At 37.9% G+C, this 18,345-nt stretch overlaps 1 protein-coding gene across 1 annotated transcript; it reads left to right on the top strand.

Moving 5' to 3' along the window:
• Positions 1–10,588: 10,588 nt before the first annotated feature.
• LOC106623880 (uncharacterized) lies at positions 10,589–18,080 on the top strand. The gene is made up of 7 exons (XM_014243514.3): positions 10,589–11,014; positions 14,835–14,956; positions 15,024–15,761; positions 15,836–16,048; positions 16,161–16,571; positions 16,624–16,786; positions 17,510–18,080. The coding sequence occupies exons 1-7, from the start codon at positions 10,729–10,731 to the stop codon at positions 17,983–17,985; spliced, it is 2,409 nt and encodes an 802-aa protein (XP_014098989.3). The 5' UTR covers positions 10,589–10,728; the 3' UTR covers positions 17,986–18,080.
• Positions 18,081–18,345: the final 265 nt, after the last annotated feature.

The following is an 18,345-nucleotide window of genomic DNA, read 5'->3' as shown; positions in this document are numbered from 1 at the left end:
AAAAATGGAATAATTTGAAGTCGAAATAATGAACCGCCTGTTTGCTTATTTTGTTCACTTGCCGGAAAAAAACTAAAAACAATTATAATAATAAGTTGTGTATGGCGACAATAATTTCAATATTATAGGAAGTGCTACTCAAGTAACAAAAGGCAGACAATTGCTCTATCTTAACCAATCGCAGCGAAAGATTTGTTTAGATAGAACAGCTTTATTATCGGTATGACATTTGATAGCACATCAGCACTGTCGACTGTCTCTAGCGGCTGATATACATACATATATACAAGTAGATATGTAGAAAAAAGTGTCCAAAAAGAAGCAGAAAAGCTTAAGGATTTGCGGTGAGGGCAGTTGGACAGCACTTTCATATTAAAGCGCCGCCAAGCACGTGTAGGTCTTTCCGCAAGCAATTTCCACTGCTACTAAGTAGTCGGTCCTACAATTGTCATTATTACCAGTCTGTTTGAGTGAATTTATGATCAGACATGGCGCGACGACTAAATGCTTCGGCTCTACTATTTGTAATTATTACCCTCATAAGTTGGCTTCTTACTCACAAATAAAGTGTAACATGTAATAAATGCATGGGTCACGTCGCATTTGTGTTGCTGAGTGTTCAAAGTGTTAAAAATGAAATCGCAATTTATTTTCTTGGTTCACAGTCTTGTGATGCTACTTTTGTGCTTTTGTTTATATTGAAATTTGTGCTACTGAGAAATAAATATTTCAATGGTCTTTTGTATTTTTACATTTCTATCAACAAAAAAAAAAATGTTATATATATTGATTTAACTTATACTACATATGTTCCTTGGTACCCAAAGGAGGTAAGTATTGCAGATAGGCGTAATCGTACTACTGCCATGCCCACAAAATGTAATTCAACCAAAATTTATAAAGTGCCATAGTTAAGGACTAAATTAAGATACCAAACCGTAATTTGGTACAAAGGATTGCAGTAGCGAGAAGCACCATGGGCTTAAAATATTTGGTTATGTTGAAAACTATAGAAGTGAATAAATGCACCGTAAGCATTAAACTTCACAGTCAGGATGGTAGAGAATGGCTTTATAAGAGCAGGAGTAAATACTAGACACCTCCCGTGTTTGGACGAAACCCTATATCTCAGGAAACACCTAACCAATTTCAGCACAATTCGGTGTGTGAGGTTACCCAATTATTCTTATTATACACTGTGAAAACAGGCGAAGTCCGATGACAACCACGCTCACTTCCCATATAACAAACTTTTTAATTCCATCTGATGCTTTCACTTTACAGTATACCATACAAATTCAACATCAACGAAGTTATCAGAATAAAACCTTCCATAAACAGTTCCCTCAGGTTATTACATCGTACGCCTAAAAATTGTCGAAGTGGGCCTATAACTTTACAAGAGGCCAGACCGCAAGTACGTGGACCACAGTACATATGGCTGATTTTTTACTGAACATATCGGTAAATCTGTGATTTCTAGTATTGAAACTCAAGGAGAGTATTTTTGTGCTAACAGAATGCTCTCGTGCCGAAAATGGGTAAATAAATATTTTCGAACATCCGGTTGGCCTTATACCGTATATATCAGAAAGCCTCTATTTCTGGTAATGATATGTCGTAATACCAAAACTGGAAAAAATCGAGTTAAAATACTTCCCCATCTACCTTATATACGAAATTTGATAAAAATAATACAAGAAATTCATACATCCGCTTGTAAAGCCAGCCGTATATATCGATCAATATGTAAGATATCTTAGCAAAATTAAGCGAAAGTATAATATTGGATATACTATAGTTTAATGACCAAAATGTGCGATTTCGATCCAGGTTTTACGCCAGCTTCCATATTCTCCATATACATAATAATTTTCATAAGATAAGTGTGTGTCCTGAATTCTTGCAAATCCAACGCAATCTTAACATTCGCTTTAATCGCTGGCATTCTCAAAGATGGCAACTCCTCTTGAATTACTTGTCGACACTCCATCTGGTGGTCAAAGTCTCCTTTACGTGGCTTCTCAGCCTGCCAGACTAACCTAACCTGAACATTTGTAGACGAAAAAGTTCAGACCGCGGCAATTTCTTGTTGCCTTGATAAGAAAAAGTCAATAAGAACTTTTTTCCCGAAAAACCTAGTCATTAATTTCTATTCGTATTTCGTACCTAACGCAGTCTCTCAGTTTTAGAGATACCGCTCTAAAATTTTGCACACGTTTTTTCTCTCCAAAAAGCTGCTCATTTGTCGGAACTGCAGATATCGGACCACTACAGGACTAGCGTACAGTTGTCATAAAAACTGAACAATTAAAACCAAGTTCTTGTAAACAAAACTTTTTTATTTGACCAGATATATTCACAAAACTTTGCATGGATTCAAGAAAATGCTACAATACGAGTATTTACACTTCGGCGTGTATCTTCCAAACAAACCGAAGAATCCAAACCGTTTCCGTTACAGTCGGGTCTACGTAACCGCAACGGACCCGGATTTTTTCTGGCCAAGGACTGTCAACTCGACAAAATTCTGCCGCTACAACAACAACAACCACAATAATAAAAAACAAGTTTTTGCATAAAAGTTTTTTAATTTTCAAGGGTAACCGAAGTTAACACTTTTTCTTGTTTTAGCATATCATTGTGCATTAGTGACCCACGTCCAGACCAGATCCACTCAAATGTCATGTGTAAAAGAACTAAATTTACAATGACCGTCTAAAAAATTACAGAAACCTTAACTTTATTCGTAAGGATTTACAGCGAAGTTTAGATAGCAGTAATAATACCTTCGATAAGCATGGAACCATAACTTTTTAAGCCCCGAGATACCGAATATGTGGATCCCAGTGCCTATCGTTGAGTTTATACCAAAAATATTTGTTACTGCGAGATGTCTTAACGTAATACAGATACGAAGTTGTTCGGATGCAAAAAAAAAAAAAATAGTTGGAATCGGTTTTGTACTTCCGCTTGTTGCCGTCTCCTAGATATAATTATTTTCGAAGTTCCAGTTGATTTTATGCCATTTACGAGTACATACATATGTATTATATCATGATGAAATTGTGTTTGTGTACTGCAACTACTTTGCTATTCTGATTTGGTATTTCCACTTGCTGAACAAACGCACTTCAAAAGTAATAAATAGTTTAGTTTGCGGGACTCGCTTTGCCTTCACTTACCCTTTGTCTTTTACCCAATAATTTTGCAGTGACATTAATGTAATCCTTCCATCTGCCATCTGTCAGATTGTTTTGTGTTAGTTGTGCACTGCATTTGGCGAACAACCAGAGCTAATATTTCTTTTATTCCTTATGCTGGTGGAAATTGCAAATATTGCACAAATCTGGCGCGAAGCTGGACGCCAGCTGCTCATCAACGCGAGCTTCTCTTTATCAAATCCAATAAGTGTTGCACCCACACAAGTCTCTCGGCAGCACATTTTCTCTTCTTTACGCGCTGATCTATACTACGCCTTGCGCCACCCTATCAATTTATTCCCATTAATTCTAATTTTATTTGCGTCCGCTGCATCAAAGCAGATTGGGTTTGCCGGATTATTATGCTGTTATTTTCACAACGCCGGCGTCATTGCGAAAGCACAGCGCTAACCCAAACTGTTGCTATTCTGCTGGTGGCTCATCTTTTGACACGTCGCCCCACCCTCCCTGCTTCTTTGCGTGAGACAGCGCATCCTTCTGCAAGTCATTCTTAGCTTTGTTGTTATTTTCCATTGTTGTGCCCTGTGCTTTGTGGTTGTTGTTGTTGTAACAACTCTAACACTGCCTGGTCGTTTGATCCTCACTTTCTTGCGGTCGCTCGGTTACGTTGGCACGATTCGGTTGTGCTGGTTACCCGGCCACCGCAATAGCCTGCGCAGCTCTCGGTAATAACGGGATAAACTATTTGCTGTGCTGGAATAATTGTGGCTTGTTGTTTTTACTGCATTTGCTGTTTCTGTTCTGGCTGAAATGTTGAAGTGGCGTAAAAGTAAATTAAATACTTTCACTTTGTCGGTCATCAGTTGCAAAGAGAATTTGTTCGTATTTACACATTTCAGCTTTGTTTGCGAATGTTTTGAATTGGCACGAAGCTTTGCATTGCTTTGGCTACCGCAACGAGGCGGGAAGAACGTAGCGGCAGTGTAAATAGATATTGGACTTTTCGTGAGGAATTTCCAAACAAATTGTAGTGATTATTTAGAAAAGGTGAGTGTAATGATTTAATTTTGTTACAACTTTATCATAAAATTCCTAAAGGAGATGAGCCTTTGATGAAAGAATTTCCTAATTCCCATAAATATTTATAGAGTGATAATTTTAAAGAACTGTAATCATATTGTGCAGCATAATTGTGTGGATTTATTTCAAGTGGGATTCTAAAACAGCTGAAAACAGTTTAACTCAATAGTAAAAATGTATGACCTTCTTTGATATAAACAAGTAAGAAGTCGGGTGTAACCGAACATTTTATACTCTCGCAACTTGCAAGGGTCAAAGCTCGGGAAATTACTTCGGGTTTTGGCAAAATTTTATATTAAATTACTAAAAGTATTGATCCGATTTAACCCATTTTCGACACAAAGACATACTATTATCGACAGTTCCATTTATTTATTTTATTATATGAATTTAAATTAGCTATCATACACATTTACCGATATTTTTGGTAAAAAGTCAACTGTAGGCACTGGGGTTCACATTTTCGGTTTCTAGGGACTTGAACAGTTATGATCCGTTTCTGATCTTGTGCAAAGTTTTATTCCGATATATTCATTAATTTTTAATTTGTATACTGGAGAGTGAAATAAACTGGTGGAATTTAAAGCTATGTTATATAGGAAGTAGGCGTGGTTTTAGTCCGATTTTGCCTATTTTCGCACTATAAATATGTAAAATAATCAATCATAGTCAAAATAATCATATGTACTAAAATTGCTTGAAATCGGTCAAGTATCTCGGGAACAACGGGATTACACCTAAATGTGGGCGGTGCCACGTCCATCGTACATTTTTGACATCGGCTCCTATAAAATTATCTTGTGCCATCCTGGATGTAAAATTTAATGTCTCTGACGCATTTAGTTTTTGCTTTATCATACTTGTAATAGTTTTTAACAAGACCATTATATGATAGTGGGCGTGGTTATGATCCGATTTCACCTATTCAAGCTGTCGCTAGAGGTGTGAAAAACATTTAATTTGTACAAATTTGGGTGCTATAGCTTGAATGGTTTAAGAAATATACACATTCAACTTATTATGGGGGGTGGGCACGCCCATTTTTTAAATATTTTTAAAACCAAAGTAGTTTCTTATTAATTCGAATCGTTGTACTAAATAACAGTTTTGTATCTTAATTTGCGGCTTAGTTATGACACTTTATAAGGTTTTGTTAAATGACATTTTGTGGGCGTGGCTCCAATCGCGCTCATCTGCCAGGGTGCCAGAGAACACGTTACCAAGTTTCATCAAGATTTACTTAAGTTATCGCTTGAACGGACAGATGGACGGACGGACAGACCCGCATCATTTATATATGTACGAGGTGTGTTTAAAGAAAAAGGTGAATTTTGAAGTTATTTGAAAAGTACTTATTTATTAATCAAAATATATTTTGTCCGCTTAAAAGTAATCCCCCTTCGACCTCATCAATTGTGGTAAAACGCTTTCCTTTCATTTGTTTCTTCAGTTTTAAGAATAGGAAAAAGTCGCACGAAGCCAATTCTGGTGAAGACGTCGGTTGAGGCACGATTACGGTTTTGCTTTTGCCAAAATCTGATCGATCTACAAACAACTGTTCGGTGAACAAAACTTTTATACTTTGTGTCAACATGTTGCAAGATAAAAATATATTGAGCCAGCTGCACACCACCTGACATCACTTCTACCTAACTTTTTTTACAGTAAAACTATCATAAAAATTAATTTTAGTTATATTTCATAACTGGCAACCAACAGCGGCATGATATGATATTGTCACATCTCAGCGCATATCACATATCATCACATCACAAAATCAATAGTCACATCATTGAATGTTAAGTCACATCGCATGCTCTCATGTGATATGTTTCGAGACTGTTTTGATTACTTCATGCACCATTACTTTAAAGCAAAATGAAGTCCTATTAGAGAACTCAGAACAAGAAAATAATCATTCAAATTCTCTGGTCCTATCATAAGCATAAAAACCACATCAGAACGTAATCAAGCATTCCTAACAACATAAATGCAAGTGTACTGAAATCAGAGAACTTAGAAGCTCCTCTACGTTCTCTGCTGAAATCGCTGCTTGCAGCCGCCACAGGTGGTGTTCCGATTCATTGTCATTTCGCGTTTGCAAAATAGAGGTAGTCTCTTGTGAGTTTTTCTCAGAGAGCGGCTGGTGATAAAAAGAGTAAGCGCGTATAACAGTTAAACAGATAGGAAACATTGTTCAGGTATTAAAGACAGCAACATTATTTTAGCGAATTAAAGCCAATTAACTGGCCTAAAGTGTGGTTTTATTAATATATTCCATATTTTGGTTGTTCGCTAGCAACCATTAGTATATACCTTATATATACCATATATACTTATATACTTATGTATATTTGGTGATGTAAATGTGAAAATTTTCCATGTAAATATGTTATATATATATACGTATGTGCATACTTTCAAAATTTAATTTAAAGAAAACAAATGCACTTACCATAGTTCTGTTTTTATATTTTCTATTTCATATTAGCAGTAAATAATTATATTATATGTGTATTTTTGGGGATTTGTGTTTTTTTTATTTTAATGTAAAAAAATTATAATTTTAATATTTTCTTAAAGGTTTTCCAATAAGAGTACTTTTTTCACTAAATCAAGTCGTATGTCATGAATAGCTCGTTCCATATTGACTTCTAAAGCTTGAAGAGAGTGTGGTTTATTGCTAAAGACCAATGACTTCAAATAACCCTAATCTAATCTAATGGTCAAAACTTCTTGGAGGCCATTAAATGTCACAATTTCTTGAAATTATCGAATCTATAAACTTTTCTCGCAATAATTCGGTTGTTGCACGTGTTGTGCACGGCCATGAAAAGTTGGTTATCATCGAATTATACCGATCTCCGTTGACAATAACGGTGTCACCAGCTTCATTTCGAAAGAAATACGGACCGATGATGCCATCAGACCAAAAACCTCACCAAATTGTCAATTTAGTTGAATCGCCCCAGAATCGGCAGTTTTGCTTATTTACCGCACCACTCCGATGAAAGTGAGCCTCATCTGCAAATTCACGAGGTTTACGGTAGTCCAAAGACTTTGGTCTTGACTGTATTTATTTGTAGACTGTGATACAATGACAGCGTACCGTATTTGAACCGGGTTGATAATGATTGTGGGATTTGTACTTTTACAAGAAAATATTTGTTATATGGCTTATAATCCAATTGATGAATTGATCCAAGGACAGACCATAAATTATGATTATTATTAAGAGTGTGTGTTTAGGTGCCACGGAACATGAGTTCTATGTTTCGCCGAGAGATTTTAAAGTGTAAGTACTTCTTTTAGCACAGCTAGGAGGATGGATACTTTGAGAATTGAACCGTAGATTCCATCTATCCTTGGGGGAAGTTGTTATGAACTACTTCAGGATATAGGAAATTTGAAATACTTCTTTTTTCAAAAATGTGTTAAGTCTTTCGTCAGAATACATTGAATCGTTGGAATAAAAAAGCAAGTGCGACAATTATTCATTTTATTAGTAGCACTTATGGAAATGTTACAGCTTCCTTTTTCAAATCGAGTCTTACTTCTACTCTGACTTTAGTTTAATATACTAAATTAAGTATATAATGAATTCCCCTCTGCACAATGCCTCTTAAGTTCGCCCGAAAATTTGTAAAACCCAGAAGGAAACACCGGAGACTCTAAGTAAAGGATGACACACGAATGGTGCTACAACAACAAACCGCAATAACCTATTTTTGTAATCAATTTTATTTTTTTTATTGTATTGCAATTGCAATTCAAATTTTATTTTATTTTATCCAATTATTGCCTCAATTATCGATTTAATGGACTGCTTCGATTCAGGCAGATTTCTGGGTTTTGTTTTGTACACCTCTTGCTTGACATAATCCCATAAAAAAAAGGTGCAGTCAGGTCAGATAACCTTGGGGGCCAGCAGAAAGTGAAGTTGCTTGATATTAATTTTGTTTTCAAATTTTCGTGGGAGGTGTGCAGTTGCTGGAACCAAACGCTATTGAAAGGGTTACGTCCTCAGCGCAGTGCTAGGTAAAAAAACTCATTCAACATCTTTAAATGACGGTGCCCATTGAGAGTTACTGTTACACCGTTTTCTTCTAACAAGTACGGCCCGACAATACATCTTGATGAAACTGCATACCACATAGAGACTCGTTTTGGGTAAAGTTCCTTTTCGTGGATTATTTCTAGATTTTATTGACTCCATATACGACAATTTTGTTTGTTTATATTTCCGTTTAGATCAAAATGAGCCTCATCAGACATAAACAGGCAATTTATCAAGTTATTGTCTTCTTCGGCCATTTTAATAATTTTTGGCAAGCTTCTAGGCGAATATGCAAATCTAAAGGGTTTAACCGGCTTGTTATCTGAATATTGTACGGTAGGTACAGGTTTAAGCCAACATGAATTATCCGTTGTAATGACCGTTCTTTAACTGCAAGTTGCGCCGATAAGTTGCGAGTTGAAACTCTTGGATTTGGCTGAATTGATGATGCAACAGGCGCGATTGTTTATCGAACACGAAAATACATATCGCGATGGTAAGATCTTCTTGCGATACTTCCAGATTCGGCAAACATGTTTATCAACCTCATAATGGTCAATCTCCTCGGGGGAGTGCCACCAAAATCCCGTCTGAATTTCCTTTGGACGCAAATGACGTACATCAAAGCATGGTACCGCTGCACTATCCAAACTCACTTTTCGGTATCCGAAGTATACCTAAATAATAACCTGCCAAATAAATTTTTTAATTAAAAAATTCGCAACCCTGATTATAAGTATATATTGTTGCTATAAGAAATACACCTGTAAAAGATATTATAGCTTCGGTGCAGTCATAGTGAACGTTTTTTCCTGAATTTTAATAAAATATATGTATATGTACATATCTGAGATCATTAGCGAGACATGATTTTAATGAAAATAAGGGACCATGTTTTTTAGAAGATGCTTCTTTACGTTAAAAATCGGCGACTTATGTCGGTATGTCTATAAATGCGATAAATTCTAATACTTAATTTAACAGTGTAATATTTATGTAACCTAATCTGATTGGTAAATACTTTCTGCTAAATCCACTCACCACTGAGCAATTATAGTCTTCGATATACATATGAAGCAAAAGATATTTCAATTTCAATTAATTTGTTATCTGCACTTTTGTAATTCTTTTGTAATGAATTTATTATTGTTTTTGCTCGTATTTACACACACGACTATATATATTTCCCCTCTGCATTTTCACAAATTCCCACGCCTAAATTTTTACATAAATGATAATAGCATTTAAGTGCATGCAAGTATGTATGTATGTATATACTTGTATGTCTACATGTATATATGTAAGCATAAGCGCTTTGTATCAAACCTCAAAAAAATGCCTAAGCTTTGCTACACAAAAGTGTACATATCGGCGTACAAGTGTAAACTGTACATATGTATGTGTGTAAATATGTTTGCAGGCATTTATAGTTATACATACATATGTGCTTGTACCAACAACAATCACCACAACACTTTTGCAATTTTCCTTTTTCACTCTCATTCGCAGACGCCGCATTGCATGTCATTCCCTTCCAATTCACCTCAGCCACCAACATGAAAATCCAAACTGTTGGCAGCTCTATGCCGAGCAACCAACAGACGACCGTTATGTATCCATTGGCTGCGCAGAGCCGCTTGCTGCGCAATACAAGACCAAAAACGAAACACGTCAATGACGAATGCACGTAAGGCTATATGTATGAATGCCAGCAGCAGGAGCGAGCAGCGCCTGTGCAAAAGGCTGTCACCAACACCAACGCACAAAGCCCGTACTCACACTCTGCATTGTGTGCTGGCGCTATGTATGGTATGTATGCTGTATGGGATGTTGCTTGTTTAACAGCAATGCTGGTTGGCTAGCGGGCAGGCAGTAGGTGGCATGTTAGTAAGCTTCGTATGAAAGCGAAAAAGTATACGAGGCATCAGTGCGCATACACACAAATAAATATATGCGAGGTGAAGTGTGGTTGGCAGAGGGTGTCGTGTGGTATTGAGCGCTGGGCTGAGGTAGGTTGGCTTGTTGGGTGTTTTTTATTGTTGTGAACACATACACTTGTATATACATATATCTATATATATTTATGTAGATATGTTTAAATGATAGCGTTGTTGTTGAATTTAAGTTGATGTACACACATACACATGCGCGTTGCCATGCGCTTATAAACATATATTTCCGTATACATATACGGGGAAGCTACGGTGTAGCGGCGTGTTGGCGGCAGTGCGGCAGCAATCGATAAGTCGCACTGGAGTTGCCAGTAGTATTTTGGCTTTCGCACGGTGCATGCTGGATTTTTAGTGATGAATAGATGTGTTTAGACTGATTTTTTTGCGCTTACAGCAAAGCAAACGGCTAGTAGTGTATTGATTTTTCGCATAACTGTTTATTGCAGCAGCCTTTAAGTATATTAGCATTGGTGCAATGATGGATACGCCTGAGATTGTGGTTAAAACTGAGGTTGACTTCGACTTCATCGCCAATTACACGGGCGAAGGCGACACGCAAAACTCGCACAACTCCCACACCGATTCATGCAACATCAAGGCAGCGTGCTACAATGCCGGCGTGCAACATATTGGCGCTCAGTTGGACACAATGCGTGGTGGTGGGGTTATAGGCGTGACAGAAGTTGGTGAAAGCGATGACGTTATTTTAATGAAGTTGCTGAAGCAATTCGATTTGGAGATATTATATACAACGCTTAAATGTAAGTGTTTCAAAGAAATTTATTACCTTTACACACATGCAACTAATGTTGCAACATGAAGGCCTCGTCGATAGTGCAATTATATTTTATACGTAGTTTAATTATTTATAATTGTATTTACTTTAACAAATAAATATATGCTGGAAAAAATTAATTTTGCGCAGTAAAAATTATTTACACCACGGAAAAATTTCTAATATGCAATTTGATTATGTAAACATATATATGCATGTGAATATATATATGTAAATTTTTGTTAACTAAATGGTTTAGAGCAAGTAAATATATACACATGGTATGTATATATACGCACATTTGCACCAACAACAGCATGCTTAGCTCTGCCCCTTATACATACATATGTAAATATTAATATCCATACTACTACATTTATAAACAAGAAAAAAATTTAAAATATGGTTGCACAGAAGCTATAATTTCTATCCTTCTGAAATACAAAAGATTCCTTACAAGAAGTTTGATCGGTCACTTTGTATGGCAGCTTCATCTTAACAATTTCTTCGAAAATTACACTATATGCTATAGTGGCTCTTTGGAGAGGAAAGGATATGTGCTAAATTCAGATTGATATCTCAAAAACTGAGGGACTAGTTCACGTAAATACAGACAGACGGACATGGCTAAATCAACTCAGCTCGTCATGCAGATCATTGATATATATATTTTATAGGGTTTCCAAGGTTTTCTTCTGGGTGTTACAAACTTAACCCTGTTCGGGGTATAAAAATGTCGTATATGCAGTTACACCTATAATGGATATACAGATATAGCAAGCTGCTTATAAATATACATACATATATGTATGTATGTACAAATATGTTTGCAAAAATATTTACCAGACTTTTGCCCGAAAATACATATGTATATGTAAGCATTTGAAAAGACCTACAAACATCCACTTATGTACACACTTTTCTATATCCATTCGCCTACATATATTTTTACCGCAGCTGTGCATTTGAAAATATGTACATATGTGTGTATCCAGCGCTAACTTTATCTACCCATTCGCCTAAACACCGCCTTTTCGCCATAAAAGCGAGTGGAAAAAATAAAGGAATCAAAAATTCCAACAATAACTTAAAAAAACGCACAGAACCACGTTAACAACACAACACGCTTAAATACACAGACTCTAAAATTACATAAACATGCATATATACTTACCTGCAAAAAAATTGCTGCTAAACACATGTGCGTATGTACGTGTGTGCATTTTTTATTGAAGTCTAAATATGCGCGTAAACATACAGACACCAATTCATATACATATATAAGTACATATGTACATATATGTGTGGGTATATTTGCTTGCTCGTTTGCAAAGCATGAAAAAAATCCGCTCATGCCAATATTTGTTATTTTTGCCTTTGCCCTTATCAACCTTTGCATTTAGTTTTGCCTTTGGCATGCGAAGGCCAACCGCCACCCCACCATGCAGTCATCCACACAGGCATAAGTATATACCATACAGACTGGCAGTGCATGCCACCATTGTGTGTGTGTATGTAATGCTTGGTGAGAGTGTAGTTGCGGCTCTGTTATTGTTTGCGCCGGCGTTGTTGTGCTGCGTCGCTCACTTACTTGGTGCTGTGTGGTGTGGTGGGCGGGTTTGGTGCGCTCCTTGGCCGCTTAGCATTCACGCGAATTCGCATAATTCCTGCTATACGAATGCCGTTACAAGATGTCAGCTCTGCGTGTGTGTGTGTGTGTGGTGGCACTTAGCACATAGCGTTAACTGTTATACGCTCATATAGAAAGAGAGAGAGAGAGTTTACCACTGAAAGTCGGTTTTATTTTGCTCGTTTCGAGGTTTGTTGTGTTCCAGCGCATGCAACAGGGCATCGGAATACAATGGAAATGTGAACAGTCGTACATCACGGTATGCGTGTTGAGTAGGTTAGGACGACATTGAGTATGTTGTTAGCGAATCCATTATTATTGGTACTTAGCGGTACATGTATATGCTATAATATGAAAATTATGCTAAGAAAGAACAACGAAATTCTTTTTGATATGGCAACATTGCAACTGCAAATGCAATAATATTCATTGATCTTATATTTCGAAATATGAATGTGTCGGAAGGCCAATGGAAGAGTTCAGAGGCTCGCCACGCTATACATAACAGAAGCTGAGTGGATAATAGGCACCGACTACATGATCCCACTTTTCAATTGGGAAAGAAGATTTAGAGTAAACATAGAAAAAGATGGTGGCGAAAAAGTATGTTAGATGCGCGCAACACAATAAACATTTATACGGCTATCTCGAAAATGTAGGACGGAGTTGATGTGGGCACAAGGTAGCCTTTAAAGCAGAGGGGGAAAGCCGCGGTGCTATCCTTTAATGCATCAGCAGGCAACTCCACAGTTAACATCCATATAGACAGACAAGCAGCAATCAAGTCAACTACTTCGTTTCGCATACCGGCCAAAAGTGCCTTGGTTGCTTACGCTAGAAACCAGCGACTTCACTTCTACTGGGTGTCAGTTCATAAAGGCATCGCGGGCAATTAGATAGTAGATCCCATAACAAGAACGGCATTGGTAAAAACATGAATTGTCTTTACGACGATCTGGTCAAGAGCATAGCAGGGTAGGTTAAAATTCAATGGAATGATCTATCAGGATGTAAAACTGTAAAAGTCATGTGCAAATCGGTAGATCAAAAATACACAAAGTTCCTGCTCACTCTTGATAGCAGATTCTGTAGAAACATGATTGGAATACTCAAATGGTCACAGTCTTCTGGCAGCACACGACTTTTTGGGTTAATGGTGAGGCCACTTCCTAATTAATTTCGACGCTGAGGAACCTTTGCGTCAAATTGTACACGGTACTCAGGAACTTTTCCTTGACCAGTGCCACTTCATATGCATAGGCAATGCCCCCCGTTATACACGAACTTTAAGTTTTCCACTCTGACGCAGAGAAGACTGAAAGTAAGCTGCTTGAGGTTCGGTTCAACCCCAAAACCCTCCAGAGCGGTTATGACTGTTTCCGGCAAGACTTTGTTGAACGCACCCTTAAAATCTAAGAAGGTCTCAACTGTTAATTCTTGTAACCTAATTAATTAAGCCTCTAAAATGATTCCAATAAGAAAGAGGAGAGGCTGAAACACCTAAAGTCCTTGGGTGGTTTGTTGGTCTGAGATTAGCCATTCCAGTTTGCCGCCACTATATCAGCATTGCTGAACCAACCTTTATTAATTTCGGGCCAACAAACAGCAGTTATGACTTCTCATCCTGAAACTAGACATGCTGTTACTGCTCAGCCACGGTTCCCGGCTCAGGACGGTTACCAAAAGACGTTGATAAAGTCGGTCATTAACATACGGGTCAGGTGGATTTCTGCTTTGTGTTTTCTCGGACACAATGTGGTTTAGCACTTAGAATTACTGAAATCGGTAGATATGTTTCGTTCGATTTAGAGTTATACATGCATGAGTTGTACTTTATGATTTTTTTTTTAATTCCAATATTTTACAATATTTAGTATAAAGGAACTACTCCACTTTTTAATTTTAAAAAATACATACAATTAATCTATTATAAAAACTTCAGCTAAAGTTTTAACATGTAGTAGAAACTCAATTAGTGTCAACAAATATGCGCACCAATCATAAATTATCGCGACATTGAAATCCAATAACAATACTCAACTTGAGTAAATAAATATTAAACCTCATGTATATATTAATACCGTAAACACGGAGTTGAATTTAAATTGTAAACGAGCAGAATTCCACAAAAGCATACATTTTGAAACCCCTTTTTCCTATTTTTACCTTTACCCAGTGAATGACATCACCTTTCGTAGCTTAAAATATCTCACAGCGGACGACATAAACACAGCCATACGCCACATAGGCTATCGTGCTGAGTTCCGGGAAAAACTCTTTGCATGGTGCAAAGAAAAGGTGAATCAAGATTTCATAAGACTTTGAGCGATGGTTATTCTCTTTGTTTATCTTCTTCGCATAACAGTTTCCGACAACAGACAAAAGCAGCACCGCACGGGTAGCTTCCCCTCGGCACACGGCTGCACCCATTAATGCGGCAGTCAAAAAACCGCCCACATCCATTGTCGCGCCTGCGATTTCCATGCAGTCACTGCAACAACTACAAACTGCGACAAACAGCTTGCAAACAATGCCAGCTAATATGGCGACCAATAATGCCATAGCAACACTCACCGTTATACCGAGCTACACAGCCACTCCAAACACCGGCACCACCGCCGCCGCCACGTCAACTACAGCAACAACGGGATCAGCTACCATTATCAAACGCAACAGGGCACCAGCTGAGGATTTTCTAAGCCTGCTGCCGGGCGTCAGTGGTACCACAGCGCATATGGGCCATAATATGCCAGCTGTTGTGCTGGAGCCGACATTAGATTTGCGCGACGCGTTCAGCTTCATGCCACAAAATGCCAATTCACCTAAACGACACGCAATGGCAACGATAACTGCAGCGGCGGTAGCGGCAACAACAACGACCACATCGACAGCAGCCGCAATGACGACCAGAGCCTCAATGATAAAAACCGTAAATGCCGAGCAGCAGTTTATGATGGCGAGTGTTAGCGGCAGTGGTGGCAATGCAAATGGCGGCAGAACGGCAAATATAGACACTGCTGTAGGTGTGGGCGGCGGCGGAAGGAGCAGCGTCGGCGATGGCTATGCACCCAAGGGACCTTTGATTATGCAATGCCCTAAAGTGGTAGGTAGATAGGCGGGAGAGGGTGGGTCTTTAAAGAGCTGACAACTTTTGTTTAATATTTTTTTTCTTTGCAGGATACCGGCAAGGTGCTGCAAAGCTCGCACATTGGGCAGCGCATTAACCAATTTTACAACAAAAATGGCTACCTAGAAAACAGCCAGCGCAATGAAATCGTACGCCTCATTGTCTCCGATGTAATGCGTCAGGGGGAGTCTTTGAGCCCAAAGGATCTGCGTGCGATTTTAGGTGACATCATAACACTATTCCCCAATGAGCAAGCCGCAGCGGTAAGTACACACATATGTGCGTTGATGAGTGCGAATGTGTGGATGCTCTTGAAAATTACGCTATACCCGCTGGAGTATTCCGAACCTCTCTTTTATCTCGGTGCGATTGCAGGATTATTACTTTATTTATCGCGGTGGCAAAGGCAACCCGCTGGGTCGACTCTATCAGCGCTACTCCAATGAGAATGTCAAGCGCCGCCGCATGATACGTCTCAGCGATGATGAAGATTGTACGTTTGACGTTGATATGACACAGCCGATGAGCACCGGCAGCAGTTTAATGGACGATGATGACACCATGTCCACATATCCGCAAGACTTGCCCGGCCATGTGCCACGTGTGGATGAGATGACGGCGCTGGCACTGAAGCAACTACTAACCACGGACCATTTTAGCTGGGAGGAAGTGTGTGATAAATGGATTCAGACCTGGACACTGCGGCAGAAGGAATTACAACAAAGCGGTTTGGCTGAACTGCTGACCAACTGGTCAAAGCTTGCCGATCCACGTGCAGCTGAGTTGGTATGTGCGACCGTCGCGTTTGAATACGTTTTGTAAAGTAATTTGTTTGCAGTATAAAATCGATTTTCGTCACGTCTATCCGGATAAGGAAAATCTATTGGTGTCCAAGTGGGATGACTACATGAAGAAGGTGACACCGCAATTTGATAAGAAGCTCCATCATGACGACATCAAAAAGTTGTACAAGTATTGCAAAATGGGAATGGCAAGTAAAGGTATGTGAAGACGTATAATAAAGACAGTTAGTGGAAAATATATATGTCCTAGTAAGATATATAGTGTGGTTTGTTTGGTTGAGAAGGGGGACAACTGTTCCGTTGAGCACATATTAAAAAGTTTATTCGACATAATCCCTATTAAGACATTAATCAGCCTGGAACAAAAACATTTTTAAGTGAACTGTCTGCAACGAATTTATGTTACGCAACAAAATACCGTCAAGGGCACAGTATCTTCATCATCATAGTGAAGGCTGAATCGATAGAATAATTCTGATTTTTTGATTGCTTGCTGTGCAACTCATTAGTTTCTACGAAAAAAGGTTGCCACCTGCATTAAATATATTAATTGAAAGCAGTTGATAAATATACTTCATTGTAATTGAAAACAGAAAATAATAATAAAGAAAATAAATATTTTCTAGAAAGGTTGCCACTAACCTAAATAAGAAAATTTGATTACTAGGATTGAAAATGAAAAGAAATTTGTTTAGAAAATTACTTTATTGAGCGTTAACAGCTGTTATGAAATTGGTAGAAATAATTCAATATTACCACACATGGAAATATTATATAAAAAATAATTCAATATTACTATACATGAAAATAGTTTTTAATGGAGTCGACATATCCTTTATACTCATACCTCTTCTTATGGAACTTAATAACACATCCATATGACTAAATTGACTTTTATTTCAACTCTCTAACACTTTTCAGATGAAAAGGACTTCATTTACGCCGTTGGTTTGACTGCGCTTCTTCCCTGTACGAGTCGCTTCAAGGATCACTATGGCAAGTTGAGCATACGCGCCAATCTAACTGATAGCATTGACTCGTTTGTGATGCGTCTTAACACGCTTGAGTCATACGAATCACGTTTGGATCTATATAATCGCAAATATGGACCGGTCAATCGCACCACACACCCTTTTCTGGTTGTAATTATGCCAAATGAATGCACAATTTCAAAAATCTACGTTGCTTTGGAAAATCACTTCTATTGCATGCAATCATTTTTGCAAGCGCTTGATTTGTGCTTCAAGATATACCACACTTGTAATCTGAAATATCCAACGATGTGTGAGAATGTGTGGACTTTCATACAACGATACTTTTACGATATGACCGTACCGTGGGAGGCACGAAATGCGAATTTGGTCTCATTGATGGTGTCGCTGACCATGCAGAATTAAGGGTGGGAAGGGCGATTGACTCTCGTAATCATTGTGTTGTAGTTGTTTCAAGTATCTAAGATAATTTTATTAAAATAAACTGATTTTGAAACGTCTCTGGTATTCATTTATAATAGATAATGAGTGGTTATTTTTGACGTGTGATTTTTAATGAGGCGATACTTTTTTCGAAGTTGGTCTTTCTGACAGTTGTGACTTAATTTATACTCAGTTTAATTTGCCATTTAAAAATAAACAAACTTACTCCGAAACAACGTTTGCAAAACGTGCAAATTTAATACCAGAATAATGATTCGGCATTTTAAAAATATGGGGACACATAGCTTCAAATGTACCCACTTCAGATCATTACTATTAGTA

Source organism: Bactrocera oleae, chromosome 4 (genome assembly GCF_042242935.1).
Source record: "Bactrocera oleae isolate idBacOlea1 chromosome 4, idBacOlea1, whole genome shotgun sequence".
In the NCBI taxonomy this organism is placed as follows: domain Eukaryota; kingdom Metazoa; phylum Arthropoda; class Insecta; order Diptera; family Tephritidae; genus Bactrocera; species Bactrocera oleae.
This window is presented reverse-complemented; position numbering and strand designations above follow the sequence as displayed.

Bases quoted from the DNA above. Each gene is read 5' to 3' on its own strand.
- LOC106623880 (XM_014243514.3), top strand. From the start codon at position 10,729: ATGATGGATACGCCTGAGATTGTGGTTAAAACTGAGGTTGACTTCGAC. The intron at 14,957-15,023 runs GTGAATCAAGAT...TTCGCATAACAG, and splicing joins TTGCATGGTGCAAAGAAAAG to TTTCCGACAACAGACAAAAG. The intron at 16,787-17,509 runs GTATGTGAAGAC...AACACTTTTCAG, and splicing joins AATGGGAATGGCAAGTAAAG to ATGAAAAGGACTTCATTTAC.